The sequence below is a fragment of the Sardina pilchardus genome, chromosome 14 (assembly GCF_963854185.1).
Source record: "Sardina pilchardus chromosome 14, fSarPil1.1, whole genome shotgun sequence".
NCBI classification, from domain to species: Eukaryota; Metazoa; Chordata; class Actinopteri; order Clupeiformes; family Clupeidae; genus Sardina; species Sardina pilchardus.
This window is the reverse complement of record NC_085007.1, coordinates 18758060-18785063: the sequence shown is the minus strand read 5'-3', so window position 1 is coordinate 18785063 and position 27004 is coordinate 18758060. Positions and strand designations below refer to the sequence as shown.

Genomic DNA, 27004 nt, shown 5'->3' with positions numbered 1-27004 from the left:
TGAGCCCATCCATCCTGAATGAATGAATCAGACACTTCCAGTTAAACGCAGCCCTCCGTGACAAACCACAGCGAGAGCCATCCACTTCACCCCATACGTGAGAGAAGCTGTGAGTTTTTGCACAGCTGCTCCCCCCAGTTACAGCAGCGAAAACAGATCGCTTGACATGGCCATGCAGCAGGCCATCTGAGCGGAGGCTTGCATACTGATGACCTTCCGACAGGAAGCAGGCGTGATGAGAGCGCCGCAGACACTAATGCACAATTAAATGCTTGTGTGAATCGAACATGCACTGGTTTCACAGACCCCCCAGATAACAACACCAACAACAACAAAAGAAATGATGATTGTGATTTAATAATCTCATAAAATAAACTGCAAATTGGTAGCCCATCGGATTAGAAACACTTAAAGAAAGAGTCTGCTACACTGTTCTGCTGCTCTGTGTTCAATTCAGTGCAGTAATTATGGTCATAAAAACACCAGCGGACTGAGGGCAGCCACCACAGAGGCTACAGTAGTGTGTTGCGGGAGCCCAGTGCTGCTCGATCATGTCTTCAAGTGTGTCCCTCCAAGCTACGGGGGAAAGCAATCGCATCAATGGAGATTTGCTGAGATCAGCTGTGCATTAGTGCCTTGGCTATCACATTCCTGGAAGTTATTGGCATCTGATTTTATTGTTCTCCTGGCATTGAAAAGCACCTCTCTTGACAGGCTTCTCTGATGCCTCTAAAGATCACACTGGCTCTTGTCTTTGAGACCAGATCACAGGACACAATAGGCTGACTCACTCCACTTTCGGATCAGATCTGACTCTGCGTCTGTTTCTTGACAACGTAATCCTTCGCCCTTTAAGTGTTATATTATTCATGCGCTGAGACGGTGAATTCATCATCGGCGTCCTCCTGCTGTGACATTGTTGGGCATTTTTGTATTGACTTCCACAATCACAGTGGGACTAAAATATGCAAATAAATTTGCTGATAGAAGGTGGCGCATGACAAATCACATTAAGTACTGCCTAGTAAGCAGGTCATCTAGACACTGGCTGGGGTGGCAAGATTGAGCACTGGAGCGCCTCGTTGTTATGCTACATTGTCATGGAGTCACTGCATTTTTGACCTCATCTGCCGCTTTACCTGAAACTGAAGCGTTAGCTCAGTGTAATATTCAGACTATATTTGGTTTGATTGAAAGTCCATGTTGGTGTCATTAGTAAAAGCTAGAGCTCAAAGCTCCACCACAGCCAACTGGTAATTTGTGAATTCCACCCCTGTGATCAGATCCACTCCCAAATCAAATGGGTTCTTTCTTGGCCCATGCTTCTCCCATCCACTGCTAACAGACAGACTAACAGCTTGTATGTATTACTCTGATTTCATGTCTTGTCTTGCCGGGCACATACCACTTGATAAATAACCTGATATGTAGGTCACATGTGTTGCTCATAATGGCCGTATGGAACCCCTCAGTTAAATTGAGAGCAGTCTGGTGAAAGCGAGCGCCCAATATACAGTTCCAGAAGTCTCAGGCCTACAGTACACACAGCTACTCCAAGGAGGCCTTGCTTTATTTGACTCCTTGCTCGACTCCGACAGTCCTAGAGGACTTACCACATATGTTATGCACTGGTTGGCAGCCATTTGTTTTCTCCCTATTCCAACTGCTCTGAACCCATATCATATTTACTAAAATTGGACTAGGTTACTGTGGTAACCAGGTCATTGGAATGTAGCATGTCACTTTGGATAAATACTCTGAGTCGTAGCCTGAGAAAGAGTCACCTACCATCTGGACAGAGCAGACTACTTCAAAGCAAAACACATCAAGAAAAGTGCTAACCTCACATTTGGTTGACCCAATGTTTTATTCCCAAAGATGCTCTTCAAAAGAGGCAAGACATGGTATATAGCCAAGAAAACATAACAGATGGACTGTGGTCTTTTCAACTTTGCTGAATGATGCTTTACCTTCAAACTAGCACGAGTTGTAGCACCATACCAAATAACACGTACTTCTGGATGTGAAATATTTACTTACAAGGTAATGGTTTACGCCCCAAATCCATAAAAGATGTTTTAGTGTTATCTCACAGAGCAGAGAAGCACACGAGGGCAATTTAAAAGTCATTCACTTGGCTAATACAGTAATTTACCAACATCCTGTAAGGCCAGCAGACAGAACATACAGTATTAGAGCACAGTCCTCCATCAATTACTGAGGCAATATATATTATATTACTTAGAATTGAGTTGTGAAAAATAAAATCTGGCGGAATAAAACATAGACATCCATCATCATCCTTCATCCTTTAGGATCACCTAGTATCAGTCAGATAAATTAATATAAATGACGGATTTTTAATATAGGCTCTCTAGACTATATAATATACTGGGAAGTTACACATATTTCCCTGTTAAACAGACATGATTAAACAGTAATTGAATGTCCATTTCCTTGCTTCATGGTCTGTGATCAATCAGACATCCCTGAGACAAAGAGCACATCTGTCACAACAAAATGAAGCCAAATGAGAGAAAACATGAATAATTTACACCCACAAGAGCAAGCCAACCTCTGTAGGGCTGAAATCCACCCAAAATAATGAATAATATCACATATAGCTTGGTGTGCACCCTTCAGGGTTGACAAAAGGTGACCATAGAGATGGTACTGTACTGTATGATACAGGCAGCTTATGATATCAACGTAGCTAGCTATCAAAGCCTACACGTTAAACATGAGCCTAATCCAAACATAGACACAGCACATACCTGTCCCAGGAGCAGCATTTGTGAATCAGAAAGTAAAGAAGCTTCACAATATGATTCTGATGCAAGGTACGTAGGTACTGTATACAGTATATGCTACTGACAGTCTGTATGGTATGAAGCATGGATCTCGCCTCAGGATCTCTGCTCGTGTGTGTTCACAAAATCACTCCACCACGGATCCGATGGGAACGTCGCCACTGCCATGAGGAATGTCAGGAGGAAGGCGTGTCTTTAGTCACATCCAGTGTTTGACATCTTACAGTAGTCTTTAGAGTTCTGCCTCAAAGTGAGTTGACATCAGGTTTTTTCGAGGATGGTTAAAGGGGCTTTCACAAGGCAAAGGACACCTGAAGTATTTTGTCTGGTTTGTTTTTGTTTAGGGAAACACAGTGATGGAGGAGGAGAGAAGAGAAGAGATCAGACCAGGAGGAGGACTTTAGAGAGAAGTGGGCAGATAACAGGCTGAGGCGGCCCGACAGGAAATCCAACACTTGGTGAAATTCTGAAATTCACTGATTCTTCAAGCTGAGAGAGAGAGAGAGAAAGAGAGAGAGAGAGAGAGAAAGAGAGGGGGACATAGAGAGGGAGAGAGAGGGAGAGATGTGTTACTCCATCATCAGTACACATGTGGTGTGTGAATTACAGAAAATTATTAATGCCCTTAAAAACCAGCCTTTCATTTTACAGATACAGTGTAAATGAGAGTTGTGAAAAAATCTGTATCGAAACGTGAAATTATACTAGTATGCAATTATGGTTCTGACATAAGGTTTAATGGAAAGCACCCATTCAGGCGGCCAGCACGGCTGTGTCTATGGGCAGGCCGGGTCACTTCCTGCGATCCGCGAGTCCACTGTGTGCCTGTTGTCTGACACGCTAATAATAGAGCTGGCAGCAGGGTCACAACCCCGACCACAGCAGATCAATAGAGATCTTCCCCCATAGCTCCAATGACGTGTCTCAGAACTGCCGTGTTTTCTCTTAATGATCGTAAATTACAGGCCTCGGATCTGCGCTCCAAGACCTCTTTGTGCAAGCTTGTACAATGTCCTCCAACAAAACAACACACAACGCACCTCGCAAAAGCAATGGGGTTATTATCCGAGCAGCCCTCTGGGGTCATCTGAGGGTACGGCTATTGGATGTGACGGGCCCATTAGTGGAGTATTGATAACTTACCTCACCAGAGCCCATGCCATGATTTTCAGAGATCACATATTGATTGCATAAGGCACAACACACGCTATGGACGAGCAGATATAGAGGGGGGTGGGGGGGGTATTGCTGCTTTGTTTCGCTACATGCGTGACCTCCTGCATCCACCACAAGATTATAAGGAAGTAGGTCGACAGGGTCAATGCTTTAGTTTATGAACCAAAAATAAATAAAGAAAGAAAAGCCGGTTGCATGACTAAAGACACATGACCTTTTCTGGGCCACCGAATACAGTCCTCCACACACACACACACACACACACACACACACACACACACACAGCGCTGGGTGCAGCAGCAGAGGGAGCAGAGGAGACTTTATCTCTCGTGACATGACCTCAGCAACTCTTCCTGGCCCCCGTGTGAATGCGCAAAAACACATACAGGCGCTGCAGGAAATCATAAGCCATTTACATAGAGATGAGGTTTGTGTGTGTGTGTGTGTGTGTGTGTGTGTGTGTGTGTGTGTGTGTGTGTGTGTGTGTGTGTGTGTGTGTGTGTGTGTGTGTGTGTGAGGGTATCCAATATCTCCATGTATATGGGTGTGGGTGAATGAAAGTTAGCGTGACTATGTGTGTGTGTGTGTGTGTGTGTGTGTGTGTGTGTGTGTGTGTGTGTGCGTGCATGTGTGTGCGTGCGTGTGTGCGTGTGATAGAGGGAGAGTGTTCCCAGCTGATGAATAAAGTGTTAGTGTTTAAGCGTGTGACTAAAACATACTAAGGAAGCCTTGTGTGCATACGAAAGGAATTGCGTGAGTGCACCACCAATTTGCATGTTGGCTGCCCCTCGCTTTAACCCTCGCAGTGCTGGGGGGGCGTCTAAGGAGAACCGAGCATGAGTTGGTGCTCTGCAGTGCATGCAGGAGATGCTCTCCAAGCTGAACCTGTGAGAGAGGAAGATGGTGGTGGTGGTGGAGGAGGAAGAGGAGGAGGAGGAAGAGGAGGAAGAGGAGGAGGGGGCAGCGGAGGTCTCACAGAACGGGGGGCCCAGAGCAGCCCACGGGAATTCCAGTGTGGCCAAGCAGAAGCACGCCGGCCCGCACGAAATGGCTGGCCCCTGTCGCCCGCGTCCTTGCCCACCCGTGCAAAAGTCATCAGAAGCGACGGGGGTGAAGTAATGCTGCCACGTGCTCGGCAGCAGCCCGGACGAGCCCGGCCAAATCTGTTAGGCCGCTCCGCACTCCGGCTCTCTCGCTCTCCCCCTCTCTCTCCCTCTCTCTCTCCGCGTGCACTCTCACACCTCACACCGCTCACCTCCACTCCGCCACGCGCTCACTGTTCAAGGGTACCGCCTAGTAACCGCGTTAATAAGACAGACTCGATATCTTCTTTATAGCACCTTTTCAGGTGAGAATGTTCACCGTTAAAAAACTGTTAAGAGATTTATATTAAACTGTGTTCTGACACCTTTGTTTAAGTGTCAGCTAAATGTCTAGTAACAATCTTATGCACCTTGAATGTAAAGTAATGTAATGTAATTAAAGTATGCACCTTTGCCTGCCTGCAGTAATGTGACTGTGTATTTATTGGTGCATATTATCACATTAAACATTAAACAATAGATAGTGATGGTGACTGCTTCAGTGCTCCTATAGATCTCATATGTAAAGTGTGCTACTGGCTGCAGGCTGTGCCTGTGCTGTGTTGGAGCGTGTGGGGGGGGGGGATGGGGGGGGGTACTCACTTATTCTGATGTTTGGAGCCCTGCAGGTGTGCGTGGTACTGGGCCACTGAGTTGAGGGTGACATGGCAGACGTCACATGTGTGGCTTCGCTTCAGGCCTGGGGAAACAATACACACATGCATGCACACACACACACACACACACACACACACACACACACACACACACACACCCCACACACAGACACATAAACACACACACACACACACACACAACACACAAACATTGCACAGGTGGATTACAAGCTTGCATAAGCAAACATAATATCATCTACCAAATAAGCTCATTTCGCTATTTCCAATAATAAGGCAATATAGATGCAACTTTGACAAATCCCTCTTTGGCCTGACTCAAATGTGAGAAAGAACATGTGATGTATGCCGTGTTTGCACACACACACATACACACACACACACACACACACACACATGGAGAGATACACACGAGAACATAAACACAACCTTATAGCCTCAGGACCCTGCAACATACTCAGTGCAACCCACACCAACACATCAAAGTCGATCCGGTGTTTTGGAACAGAACAGAACAGAACAGAACAGAACAGAACTGGAAGTGACTCATGTGTTGAATACATGCGTGCTGCGGAGAGCTTCCGTGCAGTGACACTAGCTGCGGGGCGCTGGGACGGCGTAGCGTTAAACGCGTCCTTCACATCTGTCACACAGGAGCGCGCGCGCCTGCTGCCTCCTCTCGCACCCATCACTCCACATAAAGGGGCCCACTCACGCGGCTTACTTACCGCACACACATACCACCATTTGCAGTCAAAAGCCAATAAGGCACGGAAAACAATTAGTGTGAAATCTCTATTCTCATGATGCATCTGAGATCCCATCACAAATAGTTGAATCAGAATAGGTCAAAATATGTAATGTGAACTGGGAAAACCCATAGCACGGTGCAATTTGACCAACACATGACTCCATCCTACTGTAGCAACATCCACAACTTTGGGAGGATGGTATCCAGGATTTTGCTAGGGGACAGTGTCAAGAATGTTGCTAGGATGATATCAGAATCTTAATTTGGATAAATTTCACCAGGGAAGGTTGAAAGGATTTTTGATTGCACCATGGGAAAGAATTTTTGAGTGTACCATGTGATGTCGCATATTCATCTATACTCATGGTTTGCTTTCATGCAGATTTAGATAGACCAATGGTCAGTGGGATTTCTCCATTTGTATTTTTAAAGTGCCAAAGAAGTTAGCTCTGCGCTGAGAGGATGAGACAGATCTGGCACTGTCCTCTGAAATGCCATGGGAGATTCCAACATGTTGTCAGCTAGCCTGAAAGAGTAATGAGTTGAGACTGACCTGACGCCATGGGTCATGAATCTCCTGTGATCACCTGTGATAACACACTGTGTGAGTTATGTTGGCTGCACGAAGTCTGACCCGAGCCACAGCAAGCTGTTTTGGAGTGTGCTCGGATAACAAATGGGCATTCTGAGGATCATCAATAACGTTTACCCCGGATCCATTATTAATCAGGGACATATACTGCACATTGCGCTGAGCGCCCAGTTTGTTGTCCAGAGAGTATCCGGGCTTCTATCCAAATCATTCACCTCTTTTTTTTTTTTGTGGAACATTCCAAGAAAATCGGACAAACAAAAAGGTCAACTCTCAACAGAGGAGTTGTGTTATGCAAATGAAGAATGGACACAAGAATGGAGGTGTGAAAAGCTATAGGATCAAAACTCAAGGTTGTAAGGGCGACTTTTACAGAAACATCGGTGAATAAATGTAATCAAATGGGGGGAAAATCGACATTAAAAAATTGGACGAAAAGCCAAGCTATTTGATGGCAAAGTTGTAGCCCCCTCCCCCATCTCTTTCCAGCTTTCTTCTGTACTACTCCTACCTTTCCCTCCATCCATCACTCTTTTCTTCCCATCCAGGCAAAAAGTGGCCTTAAACTGTTGCAACCACTAAACCAATTGTGTTCGTTCGACTTTTAATTTAACTCCCATCAAATAATGGATCTACCGCACCCTGCTTATCTGTGGGCAACATATGAGGACGAACCGCTGCAGTGGCTTCAATCATGCACATTTATATACGGCATGGAGCCTCAGCTCGGTGTGTGTTTTTGGACACCAATAAAGTGGGTCAATTCCATGTGTGTCCGTGTGTGTGTGTGTGTGTGTGTGTGGTTTTGTTTTTTGGTCAATGTAGATACAGCTGAGCAGTGTGTGTAAGCAGCACCGAGCAGATTAGTAATCATGAGGGAGCCGAACACAAGCCAAGCTTATTTCAACCATCCTGAGAGAGAAGAGGGAGACAGACTGAGAGACAGACAGGGAGAGGGGAGACCGAGAGAGAGAGACAGACAGACAGACTGAGAGAGAGAGAGAGAGAGAGAGAGAGACTACTGAAGAGGTGCAGTGATGAGAGCTTTGCTGTAGCCGCAGCAATGAGTCAGAAGTGAGTCAGAGCCTTAGTGGAGCGAACACACGGCTAAGCCCACCGCTCATAACACACACACACACACAGCCGCACACACACACACACAGCTACACACAGCTACACACACACACACACACACACACACACACACACACACACACACACACACACACACACACACACACACACACACACACACACACAACCACACTCACACACAGCCACTAATGTCGAGCCTGCACCTCCGTCCCTTTAGGTACCTGCCAATACGCTGGAGCCGCCCCGCTTTCCTGACCTTTACTTCCTGCTGGTCGACTTTGGTCAGTAGCGTTCAGGTGGCCGCAGGTGAGCGCGAGCGCGAGCGCTGCTTGGGCTCGCCGTTAATTACCTGCTGAGAATCCCCACGCAGGAAGTGCTCATTTGATCTCTGCTAGATAATGGAAGTTCTTAATGACACGGCTGCCTTTGTGGGCTCTTTCAAGTGTGATTAAGAGGACCCTGCACAAGACTTCCCCTTCTGCATGAGCGGTGATGTGAAAATGAAAACAGTATTTTGAACTATCTCCATCCATGCTGAGGGGTGGACGACTGGGTTGTGAGTGACACACACACACGATTCGAAAGGTGATCATAACATGAAATATGTACCACAATGTACCACTCACACTAATACAACACCAGGTTAGGTTTAGGGTAAGGGTTAAGGTTAGGTTTTAGGTTTAGGTTTAGGATGAGGGTTAGGTTAGGGGAAAAATGCTCCAGCTACTGAAAGTAGCCGGAATGCGCTGGCACACAAATCTGAGACCAGCCTCGAAGTGGTCAGGTAAGTGTACATTTTATTTCTCTCTAATGTGTTATCTCTGTCACTCCTCTTTTGCAGATGCCAGAAGGGGCAGATCTCCAGGTGGATCTCAGGCAAAGAAGGGGGTGAGTATCAGAGTTTATACTCTAATTCAGTAAGTAGGGTTAGGGTTAGGGTTAGGGTTAGGGTTAGGGTTAGGTTTAGGGTTAGGGTTAGGTTTTAGGATTAGGGTTAGGGTTAGAGCTAGGTGCCTTGAAGTTGACAGTCACAGCGCTACCTTGAAGTCCACGGTGGGGCTTAAAACACCATCGAGCCATATATCCACACGTGCACAACGGGCTTCAGTCAGTCGGCTTACCGTTGAGCTCGCCCAGCTCCAGGCTCTCCCCCAGCTGTTCCAGTAGCTGGGCCCTGGCCGCGTTCTTCTTGTGCTTCTTGCCGTCGTAGTGCTGCTGCGCCATGCTGGGGTTGTTGAACCAGGCCTTGCACAGCTGGCAGTAGCGGTGGGACACGCGGCCCTGTCTGGAGGGCACCGACGCGGGCATCTCCCCCGCTGCCACCTGCCCGGCGCTGGCCGTCAGCTCTGCGGAGAAACGCACAGGAGAGAGAGAAAAGAGAGGTCGGGATGAAGAGAGAGAGAAAGAGAGAGGGATTAAATAAATGACCGCTGAGGAGAGGGGTCAAGATCGTCCGAGACGCCACTTAACTCTCTACACAACAGAAATGCCGATAGAGATGGCTTCTCCGGCCATGTTAGAGTTAAAGAGTTTGAATTTGTCGTTAAACGCACATGTGCACATGGATCTGGTGAAAACCTGTTTCTGGATCAGTGATGAGGTCCAGGCTGTGTGATAACCTCCGTGATGAGGCATGGCTCCCCCGTGGAGAAGTCCCCTGATATTGGCAATCAATATTTGCATGACTGCTTAAAAGAGCAATCTAGTGGGCCAATATAGATAGCATGACAGAGACCATGAATAAAAGATGCCAAAAGAGTCGGGATAGGAGGGGATAATTGCACCAGGATATTTTTCCTGGCAATTTACCTCACCTGTCAGAGCTTGTCAAAGGCTAGACGCATGGGTCTAAAAGCCTTTTGTCAATTTGGGGCATTTTCTGGTCCACGGAGCACAAATTAGACCTACAGTACGTCTCCTTCGGGGCCGCCGTCTAATGAGCAGCGTTGGGAGCGATGTGACGCTAATGTGATGAATAGGCTGCACCGGCGGTCACATGAGGCAATCCGTCTGCAGGCATCAGGTACAGGGCGCCCAATATATACGGCCCCATACGTTCGGGGCTTCTCGTTTTCTGAGACGCAGAGACAAGCTCGCTTTGGCATTAGTCACTTTAATTACCGCAAATCCCTGCCAGTACAAAAGACATCAAATGTTAACAATGGCCTCGGTTGGCTCATAAATGTGATAGATTGAGTGACAGACATTTAACGGCGGCGTCAGATGAAGGCAGAAATAAGGGATGAGTCACTCGCTTCATTTTGTTGTGTCGCGGAAAATCTTTGAGGGAAAAGAACACTGGATTGCCAAGAATGTGCACTCGTCTCGTTGAGCTTATTAATTACACTCAAATGAAAATCACCAGCCATTGTGTCACCCTCGTTTCTTGTGCACGATGGAAAAAGGGCGGCTTGTACAAATTCCGCATCCCCTCTTTGTCATCGCAGTTCAAATGGTTTTGAAGGGAACAGCTGTTCTAATCAGAAGTGCATTTGCAGTTTTTCCACACAAAAGGCATCCAACAGCGTACTGATTTTTTCTCCCGCCCCCCCTCAGGAGCTTTCAATTTACTAATACGCTGCACAAGTGTTTATACAACAACCAGGGGTCCAGATGGTCCTCTTCAAAGCACTATGAGCTTATAACAAAAGCATTTATAAGCCTTTAGCAATACCTAAACAGTAATATTATTCTATTATTGTCATATGGGATGGATGTTCAGTTGGACTGGGACTCAAAATGTCCACCTCTGAGCTCTGGAAACTTTGTTTATAATAAACATGAGGGATCCTTATAACAGGCAACCTAAGATTGCCCTTGGAGCAGTTTCACAAGAATTAATTTTGCTTATGAAAGTTGTAGAAAAGAAACCCTAAGGGAAAATGTTGTTTATATTACATGCATGAAATGGCATGTAGCCTAACTTCCCCATTATGTTTACTCTCATAGCTGTCCAATGAACTCAGGCAATCAATCAGCCAGAAGATAGCATTTGTGCGTGTGGCATGCGTAATGGTTTTATGTGGCGATACCTTTTGTGGTTCAAGTAGGAACACATGGGGTCTTGTTCATCTCTTTTTTTTCAGCCAAAGCTCACAAACAGTGACACCTGCTGAGGCGAGATCTGAAATATGCATGTCGTTCGGAATAACTACCAGGCGGACAGCGCTTTGTGAAACAAGTGAGCAGATTTGGAGACCAGACTTCACACAGCGAGAGGCGAGAGGACAAATCTGTCCAAGGGAGTCCTCAGCAGGGGGTCTGTGAGCTTGGGCAAGGAGAGAGAGAGAGAGAGAGAGAGAGAGAAGGAGAGAGAGCCGCATCTGATGACATCATCAAGAGCCCTTTACCTCTTTTTTTGGTAATGATAACTGCCTGTTATTCACTTCTTACATACAAATGACCTCAATGTAAAGAAAACTGCTACAGAATTAAAGGAGAGCAACCGGAAGCACAATTTCATATCTCACCACTCACTCAAAACCCCTTCAGCCTGGAGTCCCAATCTCTGACACAGAGAGAGAGATAGAGAAAGAGATAGAGAGAGAGAGAAAGAGAGAGAATTGACAGCTTTGAATAAAAAAACACCTAACACCTAAATCACATTGTCCTTCTGTCCATCCCTCGTTCACTGCTGGACACAAAGTCTGTTAGTGGCCAGAGTGTTAAACCGCTATCTGCTTCTACACTGCCAGCCCCCTGGCAGCTGTAAGCCCAGCGAGTCCAAGACTGGATGCAAATACATCATAGGGTTTTGCCAGGCCCATGTACGCTATGCCAAGGTCAGCTTGCCAGCACAAACAGTTCTGAGACCTCCAAATAATAGCTGCTACGAGGACACAAATCAAACTCAACGAGTCGCCGCCACAGTAAAAACAAAATTGAAAGACAATGTTTGCAGGTTAAGGCCAGTGCACCTCCAGAGTTGCACTGTGTCGGCAGAAACATCAGCTGTGACGGATTGTTAAAGCTCCTGGCTCAAGGTCTCAGGTCCGGTGTCGGGCCAAAGCACACATAACGAACAAATATTTCACTTCAGAGCCCCCGACCGGCAAAGCAGAGTGGCAGAGCGGGATAATAAATGTGTCTGTGACTATTTCCCATTTTGGTCTGCAGCTTTTGACTGATAATCGCTCGTCTGAAAGAGCTCAGAAGTTAGAAGAACACTCTTCTCCTTCCATTACCTTGAGATAACTCTGTCCAAAGTTCTCGGCCTGCGCCCAATACTTGGCTGTAGCAAGGGTCAATGTTCCAGCCAATGCCACAGCGGCTATTGTCCAATTCTGAGAAGATCCCAGAAGACTTATTTCATCTCTACATCTCTGATGTAGTGAGAAAGAGACAGCACTGTTAATGCAGTCTGCTGGCCACTTTCCCACACTGGAAGACTAAGCTGTACTGCACACAGGGAACATCTCATTTTAAAGAGGAGATAAAGAGAATATCGTCCTCTTGTGACATTAATCTTTACTTAATCCAACCAACCTTTATTGTTGCTTCATTTCTTATTCATACACTGGCGTGAAATATCTCTTTGGGCCTTTTCAGCAAAAACATATAAAAGTTAATAGAGAGGATAAGTAAAAGGCTACGGTTAAATCTCAAAGCCAATTGAAGTAGCAGTAGGGAAGCATCACAGCATTCAAACAGACTTATTTTGAGGCATGAAAACGATTTTATGTTAATGTTCTACAAAGCTCCATGGCCCTTTAAGAGAGCACAGTATAAAGATGGGCAGAGAACCGTCAAACGTTCTATGTTCCTCTTCGCAGAGTCTTATTTGAGCACAAGGGATTTACATTTTCAGAATCATAAGCAAACTCCGGACTGGGAAGATTTCAGTATGGTCACCCACACACACACACACACATACACACAAACATAGACATACACACACATGCACACACACCACACACACACGCCATATACACACACGCAAGCACGCGCACACACGCACCCACGCACCCACGCACCCACGCAACCACAAACGCACACACACACACACTCACATGCGTGCATTCACCGGACGCATTCCCCGCACACACACACACACACACACACACATACACACACACACAAATCCACATACACACCTCCAAAGATGATGACCATACTCTTAGCTCATGGTGACCCATCAGTGCACTCTGGGTCCCGGGCCTGTGTTGCTGCCCTACTGCTCCTCTCTCCCACAGCCCCGGAGGCCTCCAGCCCGGCTCGCTCTCTCTCTCCCCTCCTCCTGCTCTTACCCAGTCATTCCTTCTTTTTGGGGTCAATTCTGACCGCGGGCCATCCTGCAGCATGAACACTGATGCGTGCTGAGCGTGTGTGTGTGTGTGTGTGTGACTCAACGGTGCGCCGGCCCGGGCCGAGCCTGTTACCTAAACCCGGCCATGTGTCTCCACCACTGGGACGTGGTGAGAGTGCACAGATACCCTGCTTTTGCACACCATGAGCAAATGAGCTTGAAATATTTAAAAGCGCTTCCCACCAATATGCTTCCTCCTGTTCGCCTAACAACTAGGGACGGATTAGTAGTGTGTTTACTCTTGCTAGAAACGACTAACTACATGAAAATGAAACCCCTTTTTTCCCCATTATTAGCTATTCTAGTTATTCTAACATTTGCCATTAGACTGCAGTAAAGGGGTCCTGGATGAAATTAGGCTAAAATTTCGCCTGAATCCTTTCATTGCATCTCTGTGGCAGCAGTAGTAAACAAAAGCAGGTTTACTCTCACACTGAGTTGCTTCAAGGTGACATGCAGGTAATTTGCACCCCGTCTTCACTTGGAGAATATTATCAGCATGCACCTTTAACAAGACCCTTTCTCTTGCATCACAAGACAGGAATCCCTTTGAGCGGTGCCATATTGCATAGTGATTGCATAGTCCGTGTGTACACACATACATACACAACACAGCCATGTGAGAGGAGGAGAGCTCCACTGATCTCCTCTTCCAGCCTGACTGAGTCTCTCTCTCTCTCTCTCCCCCTGTGCAGCCCAGCCAGGATCAGAGGGCTGAGTGGAGCTGGAGCTGGAGAGGAGCTGGATATTAAAGAGGAGCCCGCAGTCATGTGTCCTCACATGCGCCTCTCTCGGGTGAGTGAGCATCAGGTGTGCAGTCAGGGCCACTCTGTCAGAAAGCTCTGCATCTGGGCCTCTCCGGTCCCCACACACACACACACACACGCACGCACGCACACACACACAGTCACAGTCACACACACACACACACACACACGCGCACACACACACACACACACAGTCACATACACACACACACATATATATACACACGGAGCATTTCTCCAGCCTTAGTCTCCGCCGAGACGAAAGGAAACGAGACGAGACGAGCTCCGAGACTCAGTGTTCAAAGTGGAAGCTCAGGGGGGAGAACAAGGCCAGTGCAACTCTACTTAAACCCACAGATTGATCTCCCTGTCGAGACGATCTCATTCTTTCTCTTTCTCTCTATCTCACCCTCTGCCTTGTGTGTCTGTGTGTGAGCTAAGCGTTAGAGGAAGAATCCTACCTTTGGGAGGTGATGGCTGCGTGGCTCTCTGTCAGAATATCTATTTCCTTCTTTCTCTTTTTTCCTTCCTTCTTTCTTTCTTTCTTTCTTTCTTTCTTTTTTTCCCTTTCATTCTCTCACCCTCATTCTCACTCTCACTCTCTACTTTTGTCTGAGTGTGCTGACCAGTTCGAGGAGGACTCCTACCTTCTTTGGAGGTGATGGCTGGGGGCTCCCCTAGGAGCAGTCTTAGCCTCTTGGCGTGGATCTTGCCCTGGTAGTGGGACTGTGCCACCACGGCAGACGTGAAGGACATGTTGCACAGTGTACAGCACTTGTTCTTATCCACATCGCCCTCTTCACTGCCCTACAGGAGCACGCACCAACACACACACACACACACACACACAAAAAGACACATACGCACATACACACAACGTAAAACACAAGTACAACCAATCACACATAGATAAATGCAGCACCAAGAAGCCCAACAGAAACCATTTGGCCCAACGGAAAAATTTTTCGATATAAATAGCCAGTCTATGCTGTTTCTAAGTTAAAAAAAAGGAAAGCAGGATCCGTTCCCATGATTATTGTCTTGGGCCATGGAAATGAAAGGTGTTAGTATTCATCGCCGGAAAAAAAAAAAAACACACGATTCGTCATGTCAAAGCATGTAGGTCATGGTGTAGAAAAGTAATTTGCACACTTCTAAAAACAGAAAGCATCCCTCTTCCCTAACACCTAACTGTGTGTGACACACTTAGAACATGGACGCGGCTGTTATCCTGCCGACTTGTTTTTTTTAGAAGGAAAAAAATTGGATGATTACACACAGGCTCCATCCAAGGACCCCCAAAACACATACATAACCAGAGGAGAGGACGAGGAGAAGAGTCATTTTTTAGGCTTTTTAAGGAGACCGACTGCTAATGCTTTCCAGAAGTGCTGTTGCTTATTAGGCACGATGATAGAATGGAAATGGGGCAGAAGTCACATTAACCTTCATAGGCCGTACGCACGGCTTTACTCCCATAATGGTCAGAACTCAATAGGACTTGTTAAAGGGAGTCGATCGCTGTCAGTGCCGTGGCCTGTCTGTGCACTAAGCCCCATGCTAATCTACTGTGTGTTGCATGCACATACATATGGATGGTCATAGTTTTACCACTGCTGCTCAGCTGGTGGGGCAGGCAATGGCAGAGTTAAGTCAGGGTTAAATATTCCCATAGCAAACAAGCACACACACACACACACACACACACACACACACACACACACACACACACACACACACACACACACACACACACACACACACACACACACACACACACACACACACACACACACACAGGGTCAACATATGTGCCCATTCACTGTGCCATATAAGATGACTCTATTACACGCACATACCAACTGAATCATCTGTGAACGTGTGTAACGTCTAAATTCATATTTTCACTCCCATGAATAAAACAGTGTCACAGTTCATTTCTGAGCAGCAATAGGCCAAAAGCACTATATATGCATTTCTCCCACATTCATCCCTATAGCCGCTGGGCATTCATCTGTGTCCACTCACACACGGCCCATGTTCACTCCTGTCTACACACACCGTAATGTCTTTACTTAGGCTCCCTAAGGCAAAGCCTTCATTGGGTTTCAGCTCCCTGTTGCCTGACCTTGGATATTAAACACTGCCTGAGTTGTTGGTAAACATATGATGGTACACATTCGACCCTACCCCCAGGTGTTGTTACATTCGTGGGCAGGTTGACATCTCAAGTGTTCATCTGTTGTGCAGATATAGTGTCACTACCTTGGGAATATCATGCCCTAACAACATTTCAATAACTCCCCAAGCCCCATGACAACATATGCTCTATAGAGTCTATATGAATCCAACTGTGCATCTAAGTAGCTCAACCAAACCCCTGAAATACAAATATAATAAACCTACTCTTCATTGAGAATGATTTATTAACAAATGTTCGGAAATACATCTAATCAGAATTAACATCTGAGCACAACTGATGGAATCCAATTATAGTCCCAGTAAAAAGCATCTTTGTGCGTTTATCCTGGGATATCTTTAAGAATGCCTCACGCAAGCAGTGGTCCATTTAGCATATTGCGATGCTGCACAGCCGTTTGACCTTGGGAGACTCTCAGTGGGGCTAATTCACTGATGCAGAGGAGTAAGGGCAGAGAGGGCAACCCTACAATGCACCCTCTTCAATCATCAAAGCATGTAGCCGCATACTCTAGCCCTTACGCTTACGGTAAGGAAAGGGTCACTGGCTCATATTGCCTCCATCAATGCTGTGATCCCAGCCCAACAATGGTTACTATAAACCAGTGACCTGCACTGGGAGCTGGAGGAAATGAGGTAAGCGATTTCAAATGCTCGCCTTTAATAATTCAGATGAACAGAATAACTCAATATTACGCACGGATACTTTATGCTGATCAGCCAATTCTTTGTCATTTCATTCAAATGGATTGCTATTCCCATCAAGCTACAAGAATATTCCTATTGTGCCGACTCAGATACAAGGACAGGATACTGAACATATTTGATTTTGCCTGCAAAGAAAATAGCCATTTATTTACCTACGTGAATTTATTACTGCCTAAAGCAGTAATATTGAGTGGACTACTTTTTTCAAGCAGGAAATGTAATGTGACCCCTTAGAGTGAGTTCAATTTGAAATAAAAAAAACAAAACAATGCCAGTTGCCTACAGGACCGGAGTGATTTAAGCAATGCCAACGAAAATGAGTCTGGTGGTCTGCAGGTATCATTTAATCAGCCAGAAAGCCTACCCTCCCTCCCTCCCATCCTGCCTTCAGCCCTCGCCACCTCCGGCTCCAGCCCGTGATGTGCCAGGACTGTAGGAGGGGTTTCATATGTCCCCAAGGACCCCGGCGCCGTGCCCTCAAATCATCCGGTGAGCTTGGCGAGCTGTCACCGAGTGGGTGGGCAGCATTGGCGAGTCCAAGTCCCGCATTCGCAGATGACCCAGAAGGGACACACGTTCTCTCTCTCTCTCTCTCCCTTCTCTTCCTACCTCTCTCTCTCTCTCTCTACCTCCACAGCACTCCATAACCACCACAACATCAACAATCGCTGATGCCACCATCCCTGCGAAGCCTGATTTCGCTTTCCTTGTGCAGACAAGCAAAAAAAAAAAAAAATCACATCTGACTGACAATGGGTGCTCACATCCAGCAAGAGGGCCTGGAGCGTTGTCCATGCGGTGGCGAAATAATCAGGGGTACGCTCTAAAACACAATGGAAGCGGGGGAGTTATGAGCCGATCAATACGCCGTGGGTGTGAAATCACTGCCTGGACAGTTGCTATGGGATGGTTAAAAAAAGAGGTGAAAATCTCTTCTGGAGTGTAGAATAAATAATGTTGATTTTTAACGGATCTTTTAGCAGAGAAAGGAGAAATAAGATAACGAAACACAGCGGGTGACATTTTGTGTTTTGACACTTTAATCTCTGGGTCTTTATATAGAAAGCATGTCTGTTATAACTTGCAAGCGTACTGTACATGTACTGTAAAGTAGCATCATGTATATTACAGGTGACCACATACCCCTCATATATGGCATGTACATGTACATTATACTGAATATACAGTATGTGAACTGGCACTACTGGTTTAAGTCATATACAGTGGAAGATAAATGCTGATATCAGTGTCCCTCTGCCCTCAACAGTACTTGTGCCTGGACAGTGTGTGGTGTGGGATGCTAAATGGTTCACTGATGTAAATCATACACTAATAAAGCATTATGCATTAGCTGACATTAATAATCCACACATCTTTGCTTCTCATGGTTTCTTAATGCAAATGGCAACGACTTATCTACATTATGTAATTGACTAATGAAGATGTCCTTAATTCAAAGCATTACTGATTCATATGACATGTGGATTCCTGTTGGCATAAGTGGCTGGTTAAGAAGTACAGTATTTGAGTGAGGGGAATGGGGATTCCATATAACATTTTACCTCCGTTCGTAGCTTCTTTGCCGGACAGCCTCCATCGACCGGATGTAACATGTAGTAGAGTCGCACTTTGTTTGCATGTTTTCGACTCTGGAAACAAAGACAAAATATGTTGGATATGCCAAAACAGTTATTAGAAATATTTATGCTTCACTGAAAGTTATGGCTGGATATTTCAGACGAAATAATCCACTAAGCACTTCAAAAGTATCATTTAACATTTTATCAATCGACCGATATCAAAAAACATAAGAATCATCACTGCTGAGAGCCATACTGTACCGGCATCTTTATTTTTATGCTGACCCCTGTGCAATAATACTGGGATGTATTGATTGTTACGCCGCTCTCGGAGATATGGCTGCCCTAGACGAGCAATGCGCCGTGGTGGTTATTTATATTGAGAAGTCTTTGCTACAGCATGGCCAGAGTGGGCCTTTTCAGCCGGTGAATTACATTCTCATGACCGTGGCGCCACAAAGTCTGATCTCCGCTCGTGTAAAGCAGAGGGTCCGTCATCATGACCTGGTCAGACATTTACACGCTATGACTCAAAACCATGACATTTCCAACTTGGGAGAGAAGTGGGCAGCAATCCTTCATCTCATTTGCATTATCGAGTCAGTTTGTTATTTAGTCATGTCCTATAGATAGCGGCATCCAATTTGGGAGGTCATATTGAGGTGGCAACTCAAGGAAATCTAAATTAATTCAGTACATGTTTTCAGTTTTGTGGTTGACCGGCTGTGCTAATACAATTTTCAGCCAGGCTCCCACCCTACTAATGGTGCTGCAGACAGACTTCATTATGATATGCTATGCTCCCTTCATTTGTGCTACTGCTGGACTGCCTCTCAAATTGCTCAGTCGCCTTTTGAATTTCTAACACAGCACATGTTGCATAAAAGCGGAATGTCCCAAGCTGGCCCCCTCACTCTCTGAGTTACTTCTCACTTATCTTCCTTTAGAAATGAGAAATATCTTTGTCCTCCCGAGAGATTACAAGACCTTTTTGGTGTGTGTGTGTGTGTGTGTGTGTGTGTGTGTGCGTGTGTGTGTGTGTGTGTGCGTGTGTATGTGTGTGTGCGTGTGCGTGTGCGTGTGTGTGTGTGTGTATGTGTCTGTGTGTGAGTGTGTGTGTCTGTGTGTGTGCGCGCCCATGTGCGTATGTGTCCATGCCTGTGTGTGTGTGTGTGTGTGTGTGTGTCTGTCTCTGTTTGTGCGTGTGTGTCTCTACATCACCTCTGTGGGATACTTCAAAGAAGAACAGCAGTGGACTAATTGATCCCAATCTGCTGCTATCTGCTCACGCTGGGCTCTATGCCTCTCGGCGGCGGAGCACAGTCCCCTCGTATGGCTGTCACCTGCCTGCCTCCCCTTAATCTATTCCGTTTGATTAACACCATCCACTTATCATTCAGACCCGCTATCTGAGGCCGTATGAAAAGTGAACCTTTAAAGGGGCTTTTTTGGTTGACACTCTCAGTGAAGGAAGACTAGACTCTGCTCACTTGACAGAAGACAAATGGTGTGGTCAGAGCTGAGTGACAGGGCACACTGTCCAGTCTGGCGTTCTCACAGCGGGATGCCCAAGCAGGCGAGGCTCTTGCTTGATGAATGGCCATCTAGAAATGATTGCTGCACTGACATGTCCTAGTCACACTGTACCTTGATCGCTCCCTTTGTTGACAATAGCTTTGGATAAAAGATTCAATTAAATGGCTAAATGTATGTAAATGTTCCTATCCCCCCAGATTTAAGTGATTTTTTTTATACACTAGTTCACTTCTGTACAAATGGACCATTATTAAAATTAAAGCCTGTCGTTTAAAATTGGATGGGAAATGTGAGTGATTCACAGTTGACTGACAGTTGAAGTTTGCTCCTTTAAGAGACCTTTCTTGCTGTCATCCCCAGAAAACCATTAGGAAAAAACTTTCACTGCATCTTGTGTAAAAGCCCATATGAGTTTATCTTCTGATTGCATGGCAAACAGAAATAGAACAGCGTCTCATAAATGCTGATCATAATAAGTTATTTTCTTATTTTCATAATCATGCAACAATTTCTTTTCTGTCAGATTTGATATTTGCAGATTACTGAGTGCACTCAAAAACCAAAGATGGCAGAGCAGGCCCTGAAGTGCACATAATCCAAAACGGTGATGGTGTTTATCATAATACTTCTACAATTCCTCATTAAGTGTTTCATACATCAAGCAGTATGGTATTTGTATTGGAAAAGATTAGCATTAAATTATCCTAATTTATATGCAACATGCTTCTGTGGTAATCACACAAGGGCTAAACACGGGAAGGTCACATCAGCTCCAAGCAATTCAGTTGCATATGAGTCTTTCATTGCCTAAATGACATGATTTTTCAGAAGAAATTGCTAAGTTAACTACATTAATATGTGAACTGCTGGTTTTGTACAAGCCTGAACTGGTCAGTTGACATTGCCTTATTACATTTCAAATTCTAATTAATTGCAAATGAGGTGGAAAAATATAATATGGGGGGGGGGGGGGACTTTAATATCATAATGTATAAGGTTTGGTGGCCACTGCTAAGGCACTAATACATTAGACACTGTTTAATGGGTTAGTCTGAACCACACCATAGCATACCACTTCATCTATCTATCTGACACCACATAAGCGGCGTGTGAAGCCACATGGGTCATTGCATCCCTGAAATTGCCTTTCTCTCCATAATAATTATTCTGTTCCATAAATCACCACACTAGTATTCATATGAGATAAGGGAAGTGTGATTGTGATCACACACGTATGCACACTCCCTCACACGATCACACTCTCTTACTCAAACTGTTACATATCCCTGCCCACATATTCTGGTGCTCTAGCATGTGCAAACCCCCACATAAACACTTGTGTGGGTTTGCCTTTGGAGAACATCATTTGTCATGAGGAACCCATATGGCATACAAAGTTGCATTTGGCCAACTGAGAACGAGGAAAGGATGAACCTATATGATCATCCTGATTCCGCAGCAGCATCTATAGGTACTGTGATTGGATGGTGTGTGCTCAGGATTCGCATGCGTGACATTACTCACCTCGTAGTGGGCGACCCTCTGGGAGTCAGATATGAGCTGAGCGCTGCATACTTTGCAGTAGGTGTCAGTGAAGAGTGCCTGATCCACTTCAGTAGACTTCATCTTCGAAAAAGGTAAAACAGTTCAGTTGCATTCATCAGTATTTACCACTGAGGCACACTGCTATTTTCAAACATTGATTGGAAACGAATGTTATATAAGAGCAATGAGTCCCATACTGACAACAACAAAGCTCTTCTCCTTGTTATGGTAATAGAGCATTTCTAAAAGCGGAATTATACTTTTAGAGAATATAAAATGATTTGTAGTTTGGCCAGCAGTACCTCTTGAGAGTATGTGCAACCGTGGAAACCAAATGCTCAACCTTCAACTGAGCATTTCACTGGAAACAATTGAATGCTGCAAAACAGTTTAGAGAAACCATTTACATCTACTATTCAACTGAGGATTTTTTTTTTTTTTGCTCATCCAAAAGATGGTTCGGACCTATAGGATTTTGTCAGTCATGACAATTCAGTAATCAGGTTTTCAAGTTTCCTTATAATTTATGTTCCTTAATTACCTACACTGAATATCACATTGTAGTCTCACAGACTGCATGTGCATGATGGAAAGGTATGAGTTCTAATCTGCTAAGTGTTGTTAAACTGGCAATGGTGTGAATAGTGTCAGGTACGTGTAAAATTGATCTTAACATCTCCGATATTAATAGAAGTTTATATGAGGGTGCAAGCCATGCTCTACAGTGAATTTTACAGTTTCACACAAAAGGCTATAACTTTCCCACACGAGAGGAGACAACAGCAATGTATCTACTATCTGAATGGAAACTCTCTCAGGTATAGACTTCAGGCTGCATGAACACTTGGGTAGGCTCCAAAATAAATGGGCCGATTCAGTTATAAAATATCCTCTCCCTTTTTTGTGAGCTGGGACTACATTAACAAGAACACCTACACTACAGTGCTGGGCCATGGGCAGTAGCCTACGTGAGGCTATAATTACAGCTTCTAAAGCCTGAGGTAGGCTGCAATGTTGAACTTTGCCTAAAGAATTAGGTTAAGCATATCCGAAAGCAGACAATTAAATACCCCAACTTAATCAGCTAGGTATCTTGCCGGCAACCTTACGAAAACTCAGCAGCAGCATTCATTTTCCTTCATCAATTTTCAACGAATTATTTCAACCGAAAATGGAAAAGAGCAAATTCGGAGGTGGACAAGCCACAACAGTCTCATCTCACCGGTGTCTGGTCCAATTAGCATTGCCTAAACACAAAATGCTGTTGAGCCTGTAATGACAGGCATGTCCATCTACAGACCTTCAAATAAGTCAGAAATAGGTACAGCAGCTCGGTTCCACACCTGAGGAGTGTCACAGTATTTTGTGACACTGACAGATGATCTTGCAGAGTCTGCAAGCAGCTGAATTCCCTGACATTTGGATTTCCCATAGGACGGGAGCCCAGGGGAGGAGGAATAATGATACTGACAAGATGAAAGATAAATTTGTCATTGTGGTGTATCAAAGCACCAACTCTCTGTCGTGCCTTCAGCAAATGCTGGGGGGGGGGGGTTGGGGTAGGGGTGAGGGGGGTGGTACCTCAGAGGAACCGTGGCTTGTTTCAGTCATTCTCTGGAGAAAAAGCAAAATCCCCTTTGAATTGCTTACGTGCAATGATCTAAGGGTTCTGGTGTGTGTGCGTGTGGGGGGGGGGGGGGGGGGGGGGGGGGGGGTGTTAGCTTGCATTGTGTACACAAACCCCTGCTCTGATGTTTATCAAAATACAACAGTTAAACATGTGGCTCTATGAATATATTATGTTAACAGTGCTACCTTGTACAGTGAACATGATTTTTCAGCCTGGGCTTATTCCATTCTCTCTTGAGAAATTATTCATTCACTGTCATTTGTAAAGATGTCATGGGATGTGTTATGGTGCTCCAGATTTTGCTTTGAAGGAACAGATCTAAAGTAAAAACACTCCCTGCTTGGGGCACATTTGTGATTCAAGGGCACCGCAGTCAGAAATTTGAATACTGATAAAAGGGTTTTGCATCTCATAAAGAACAGGGGACTCGAGGACCCTTTTTTTCAGACTTTTATATTCACTCTAGGGTGACTTCAGCCCACTAAAATATAAGGACATAATTCCTTTTTTTAACGTGATTACTGTGGAAAACTTGTGTGAAAACATTCATCTTCAAGTAAAAGCTAAGCCGCCAATGAGAAATACAGTCACGCCTCCAAAATCAAATTATGCCCACGTTTCTTATCACAACATGGCCCCCCCATTTGTATTCACCGCGCGAAGCTGCGTCACTGTGTTAATGCATTTCACAACACAGGAAATGCAGACTGTATACCGAAAATAGTAGTGCATAGGGACTGGGACGTATTTCCAATGTGTGAGTAAATTTAAAGCACTACGAAAGGTCAAATAGTCAAGGCCTTGGGCTGGTCCATAACTGTAACGTGAGGCCGGCGTGAGAACAAACAGAGAGAGCCAAATCGATAATCATTTTAACTGCGTATGATTGATCTGGCAGTGCTGTTTATTAGGCTGGAGGTGCCCTCTTTACTCCTGCAGGTGATTAAACTTGAATTCCACCCAGTAGAATTCCGAGATATAGGCTAGCCATTTCAATCATACACTGGAGAGATGTTAAATTCCTGCTGCTAGGGGATATCCCACAGCGACCAATCAACAACCAAGCCTATTTGCCATCAAGAACAAGATCACTAACAAAGCCACCTTGGTGGGCAATAAACCCCCCCATCACCAACAGGGGTTATCGAGCAGACACCTTCCCTCATCGATAAGAGTAATTATTCGGAGGCATTTTGACCTATCACAGGTAAATGATACAGTCACCAGAGTTGGAGAGGGTGCATGCAGGAGAGTGATCCTCTGTGACCCTATGGAAAGGAAAAGGGCTCTGTGGAGACGGATCGAAGCGTATCAGTCTCAAGTCTCTGCTGTCAAAGTTAATCAAATCGGTGGCCACTCAGAGACATCCTTCATGGTGCAACTTATCACCGTGAAGGTCTTCTTTCATGTGAGGAGAAATACTGCCTTCATCTGTGGCAGTGAAACAAGTATTGATCTCCTTGAGCTAAGGTCAAGTTGTCAATGATGCAATTTCATTGTTTAATGATATTTATGAGGAAAGGTAAACAAAGAAACAGATAAATGAATAAGATGAAACAAATGACAAACCATGACAGATACTGAAGTCAAAGCTTTATGTTCATAAGAAGATAACATTTCTTCCAGAAATGCAACTGTATGGAGAGGGCTTAATATCCTAGGCTTTAACAAATGCACCTGTCAATAGCCACATGATAACTCTCTTTGAGGAGGACATTGTCTGGTCAGCAACATCTCAGAACTCTGCGACTAAATATGCATGAGCAATATGCAGAAAGACTATACCATGCCCTTGTAAACAGTTTTGTTTAGACGTTCCTCACCATCAGTGTTGTTGTCAAGCGCAGTAGTAAAAACTAGCGCAAACTATCTGTGCCTTTCAGTAACTTTCCCCGCAACTAACCCGGAATAACAGACTGCAGTGCTGGATATAATGACAAATTGATAGGCTACTCAACAACTTACCGAGACGAACAAAGACAACAGAAGGCGAAGGCACAAGTTATTGCAAAAGGTAGGCTAAGGATAAACCAGTCGTCTCCATACCATACAACCTCACACAACACGACAATATGACATATGTTTGAAATATATTTCAAAGGCCACCGTTCAAGTATTGTTCGCTCATCCCGACTATCACGAACTGTTAATTACCAGCGATATTTACGCAGTCCTTGCCAAGAGACGAGACAAGAAAGCATCATTGAAATCAACTTAGGCTACCAAACAAGAACATTTATGTACCTCCAAGATTCCTCACAACAAGCACCGTACCTGTAGCTCAAAACTGTATCCTTGGTATAGTTGGTTGGGATACACTGTCAGATGATGCTGCACCTGAAGAGAAACCGTACAGTCCATTGGCAGGAATACAGGCGGCGTGCAGCTGGAGACTGCATCAACAACACACGCCGAGCGGCGGCAATAAGAGAAGGGTGGGCGATAATAAAGAGAGATGCTCTCCGCCCTGCACCATCCTCATTGGCTGACAGTCTCTACTACCGAGCAGGGTGAAATTGGTACCTTTGCCTTCGCTGTGTAATGTCAACGGCATCGCCCCACGGCCAAGTTGTAAATTATGAACAGCCAATAGGTTGAGAGGAGTCAGGACCGACAGCTCTCTCTCGGACTGTGAAAGTCAAAAAGTGCCCTTACGGTGTAAATAATTAATAGTTGTTGGGTCTAGTTTGATTGTAAAAGTGTCAGTGGATGATAACTGATATCGTTTGGGTGAGTAATCAAATTGACCCATCACTTCTTCATGCCCCCGCGTTGGTAGGACTGGCAGTAGACTAACCAATGCCCTGGCGCCATATGCCATTCAGTCAAAGACACAAGAGGGAAACCTGCCTTTCATTACGAATTCATTTTGGCGATGATTCCGTCAATCTGTCACTGAAAGATGTGATTTTAATTCTAGCAGTGGGCTATAATGAGCTATTTCAAATAGATTCGCCGAGTGGTAACAAGATGACAAGATATGCTGTGTGAATCATTCAGCTCTGCATGACAAGGCTACCTCCACGCGCCTCGTTATTACGTAGGCCTGGCACGACTAGAGTTAATAGTCTCAAGGCAGATTCCCGCGTGTATCTCTGCACCATCTCAAGCCTACACTCTGTTGCTGTGTGGTCATACTAATGTCTGAGGAGCTCACACAGACCTCAGACCTCAAAGGTAGATACATATTCGTCTTTATGCTCATCTTATCTAGATTTTTTATTATTAGGCTATCTTAACTAGAATGTTACTAAATACATGTTTTTCCCTTATAACCAATGAGTTAGGTATAGAAAATGGGGTTAATTATCTTAATGGAGTATCAGTTGTGAAATGGTGCTTTAGAGATTTGCATTGGTCTGTTCAGTAGCCTACTGTATCTGTGTGGCTTTCAATATGGCCAAAAGAACTGCAGTTTCAACCAGCTCCTCTTCTGTCAGAGCGCATTTGCATGTTTCAGTTGGCTACAGTAGTGTCCATGAGTAGAATAATTCATGGATTTCTCTAAATATGTATTAGTCCCAGGAAAGCTTAATATCTCTTGTCACAGAAAGGAAATATACAGAGTAAAGATAATGTAAGACAATTCAGAT

General features: G+C 45.0%; 1 protein-coding gene across 1 annotated transcript; it reads right to left on the bottom strand.

Annotated features, from left to right (window-relative positions):
• Positions 1-1858: 1858 nt before the first annotated feature.
• On the bottom strand, positions 1859-25753 carry LOC134100857 (zinc finger matrin-type protein 4-like). Its single transcript, XM_062554316.1, has 7 exons — positions 25686-25753; positions 21761-21862; positions 18683-18769; positions 14861-15020; positions 9263-9487; positions 5672-5768; positions 1859-3299 (listed from the first exon to the last, which is right to left on the bottom strand). Exons 2-7 carry the CDS (start codon positions 21860-21862, stop codon positions 3284-3286), a joined length of 687 nt encoding a protein of 228 aa, XP_062410300.1. The 5' UTR covers positions 25686-25753; the 3' UTR covers positions 1859-3283.
• Positions 25754-27004: the final 1251 nt, after the last annotated feature.

Bases quoted from the DNA above. Each gene is read 5' to 3' on its own strand.
- LOC134100857 (XM_062554316.1), bottom strand. From the start codon at position 21,862: ATGAAGTCTACTGAAGTGGATCAGGCACTCTTCACTGACACCTACTGC. The intron at 15,021-18,682 runs GTAAAATGTTAT...GTGCTCCTGTAG, and splicing joins CAAAGAAGCTACGAACGGAG to GGCAGTGAAGAGGGCGATGT. The intron at 5,769-9,262 runs GTAAGCCGACTG...TTGTTTCCCCAG, and splicing joins GGAGCTGGGCGAGCTCAACG to GCCTGAAGCGAAGCCACACA.